Source organism: Phodopus roborovskii, unplaced genomic scaffold, assembly GCF_943737965.1.
Source record: "Phodopus roborovskii unplaced genomic scaffold, PHOROB, whole genome shotgun sequence".
NCBI lineage: Eukaryota > Metazoa > Chordata > Mammalia > Rodentia > Cricetidae > Phodopus > Phodopus roborovskii.
This window is the reverse complement of record NW_026125537.1, coordinates 2,303,189-2,305,714: the sequence shown is the minus strand read 5'-3', so window position 1 is coordinate 2,305,714 and position 2,526 is coordinate 2,303,189. Positions and strand designations below refer to the sequence as shown.

The 2,526-nt window shown below is 38.8% G+C and overlaps 1 protein-coding gene across 1 annotated transcript; it reads right to left on the bottom strand.

Moving 5' to 3' along the window:
* Positions 1 to 471: 471 nt before the first annotated feature.
* Positions 472 to 2,178, bottom strand: Hesx1 (HESX homeobox 1). Its single transcript, XM_051176742.1, is given in 5 exon segments — positions 472 to 672; positions 675 to 741; positions 824 to 925; positions 1,192 to 1,391; positions 1,968 to 2,178. Coding segments are annotated over 5 exon segments (555 nt in total). The 5' UTR covers positions 2,125 to 2,178; the 3' UTR covers positions 472 to 643.
* Between the last annotated feature and the right edge of the window lie 348 nt (positions 2,179 to 2,526).

Here is a 2,526-nt window from a genome sequence, read left to right as displayed (position 1 = left end):
CCCTCAAAATTGGTGGAATGTAAGGATTTGTTTGAACATATGGCCAAAAATCAACAGAAGATTTACCAATAACTCCTCCATAATATAGGTGTGTATAATTGTGTTTCAAACTGTACCAGAAAGAAACTAATTGAAATAAATTGGACCCTCCTTTTTCATTATTACATTTTTAAATACTTCATAAGTTGCATTCAGCCTGTGGGATCACTTATTGATGTATGAGCTCAGTGATTTTAGTACGCGTCCTAATTTATTAGATTAGCTCACACACTCGGACATAGTTTTGTTGGAGTTGGGAGGGAGTGGGGAGAACACTGCATCTGAGAAGTGATAGGGGAGTGAACATGACTGAAACACATTAACACATCTATGAAATTCTCAAAGAGTAAAGTATATTAAAATAACTATCATTTCTAAAAGTTTTATTAAAATATATAGGAAATGTTTTTATTGTAACTAAAAATGTCCAGATATAATATGTACTATGCTAGAATCATAATTATTTTACAAAATTTTCAGGAAGAATGACAATATTCAGATTCGGTACAGGAAAGAAATGGTAACATTTTAAATACTTGGTATTTCTATTGATGCCTTGTGTGCTGCAATTGGAAGAGAATCCCACATGTGTAATTTTTTAAAACTATTTCAGAAGATCTGTGTTGAAGGGGTTTTTGCCATTAAAAACTGTGATTCTCTACGGGACCGTTTCAGCTTTGCCCGACGATTTTGGAACCAAATCTAAAAATCAAGGGAAAACAAGATAGTTCTCAGACACATTACTGTATTATCATCACAGGTAACAATTGTGCTTGAGAATTACCTGTATCCTGTCTTCCTCTAGATTTAGCTTTTGAGCTAAATCCTCTCTGATGTCAATGCCTGGATAGCAGTTCACTCTGAAGACATTTTCCAATACTTCAACCTAGAATAAGGAAAGAATACTTTAAGGTGATAACACTCCATATGTCACGAAAATTGGGGTTTCACTTGTCAGAGAAAAATGCATTTAAACTTGGGCAGTTAACCAAATGCACTTTAAAAAATCGATTACCCAAGACCTTTAAAACATGATTCTATTGTTTTATTAGTCTTGCTTCTACTCTGGGATCCCAAAGTGAATGGCTTCTGTATACTGGGGCACCAGTTACAGCCTTTGTGTTATCACTGTGAGGTGAAAAATCTTCCCACCTGGTTTTGGGTAAAAGCAGTTCGTGGTCTTCGTCCTCTGTACCAACTCAATTCCCTTTTCAAAGAGAGTGTTTCCGAGGTTGAGAGATAATTTTCATATTTCAAAGCCCTTTCTTCTAGCATTGGGTGATCCACTGGACAAGGAAATGAGGTCTCATTGGGAAGATCTGGGTCATGTAGGTAGAGGTTGCCATATTTCTCTAAAATCAGAAGAATAAACTCCGTCTTATTGCCTGTGTTCCACATATTCGGGAAAGACATTTCAGTAACTTATTTTGAATTTTCCTAGAGAATTCTTCAGGGTTCCACAAAAGAACCACCTTTTCCATCACACAAAAAAGAAAGAGAGAGAGAGAGAGTGAGAGTGAGAGGGGGGGGGGGAGGGAAGCAGAGAGGGAGGGTGGGTGGGAAGGAGAAGTAAAGAAAGAAAGAGAAAAAAGGGAAAAAAGGAAATCCTGCCTTGGTGATAGAGAACATTTTGGACTCTTCCATTTATTTTTTAGTGAAAAGAGATTAAGAACGTCTGGCATGTCAAACATACATAGTCTTCTTAAGCAAATGTTAGTTCTTTCTGTGATTGAATTAGCATCTATTCCCATCTACGGCAGGTATTCTATTCCCTTACAATTCTGTTAGGGCCTTTCCCCCCTCCCCCCCCCCCGTATTTATGGAACAGAATGACAGAATGGAAACGTGTAGTTTCAAATTCTATACTGTGTGAAATAAAGGACAAACTAAAAAAGGCTGATGAATTTAAAAATTAAGTCGTAGCATACCTGAGTCGCTGCAGGTGTCTGCCCACGGTCTGTGGGGTCTTATCGACGGCACACAATCTTTTTTCTGGTCCAGTCCTAAAATGCTCTCAATTGAGAAGGAGCAGGATGAGGGTTTGCGTTCCCCGAGCTGAGCACCTTCCCGAAGGCTGGGAGACATCCTTTTCTGTGTAGTACAGAGCGGGAGGGCTCCTGCACCACGTGTGCAGAGCAGCGATATTCTGGCAGTTCATTTTATAGCTTTGTTGACTCGGGGGCTGGGTTTTGAACGTCACTAATTAAAATCCTGTTTTAGAAAGTTTTAGCAAGTCAATGAACACTTGCCCAGCCAGCAGCTTAAGGAGTTAATTGTTTATTTGTTTGCAAGTAATTAGCAACTAATGGCGACACCAGGGGGCCACCTACAGGGACAGAAAGTGTTATCTCTCCTAAGCAGAACGCGGACTTAACTTTCTTGAAAGAACTGGTGCACAGGCGTAGCGCTCCTCTTTTATTTGAGATCACTAATGTATAAAATCATGTTTTTATTCTAAAGTTTCTATTTTCCAGGATTCTAGTTACC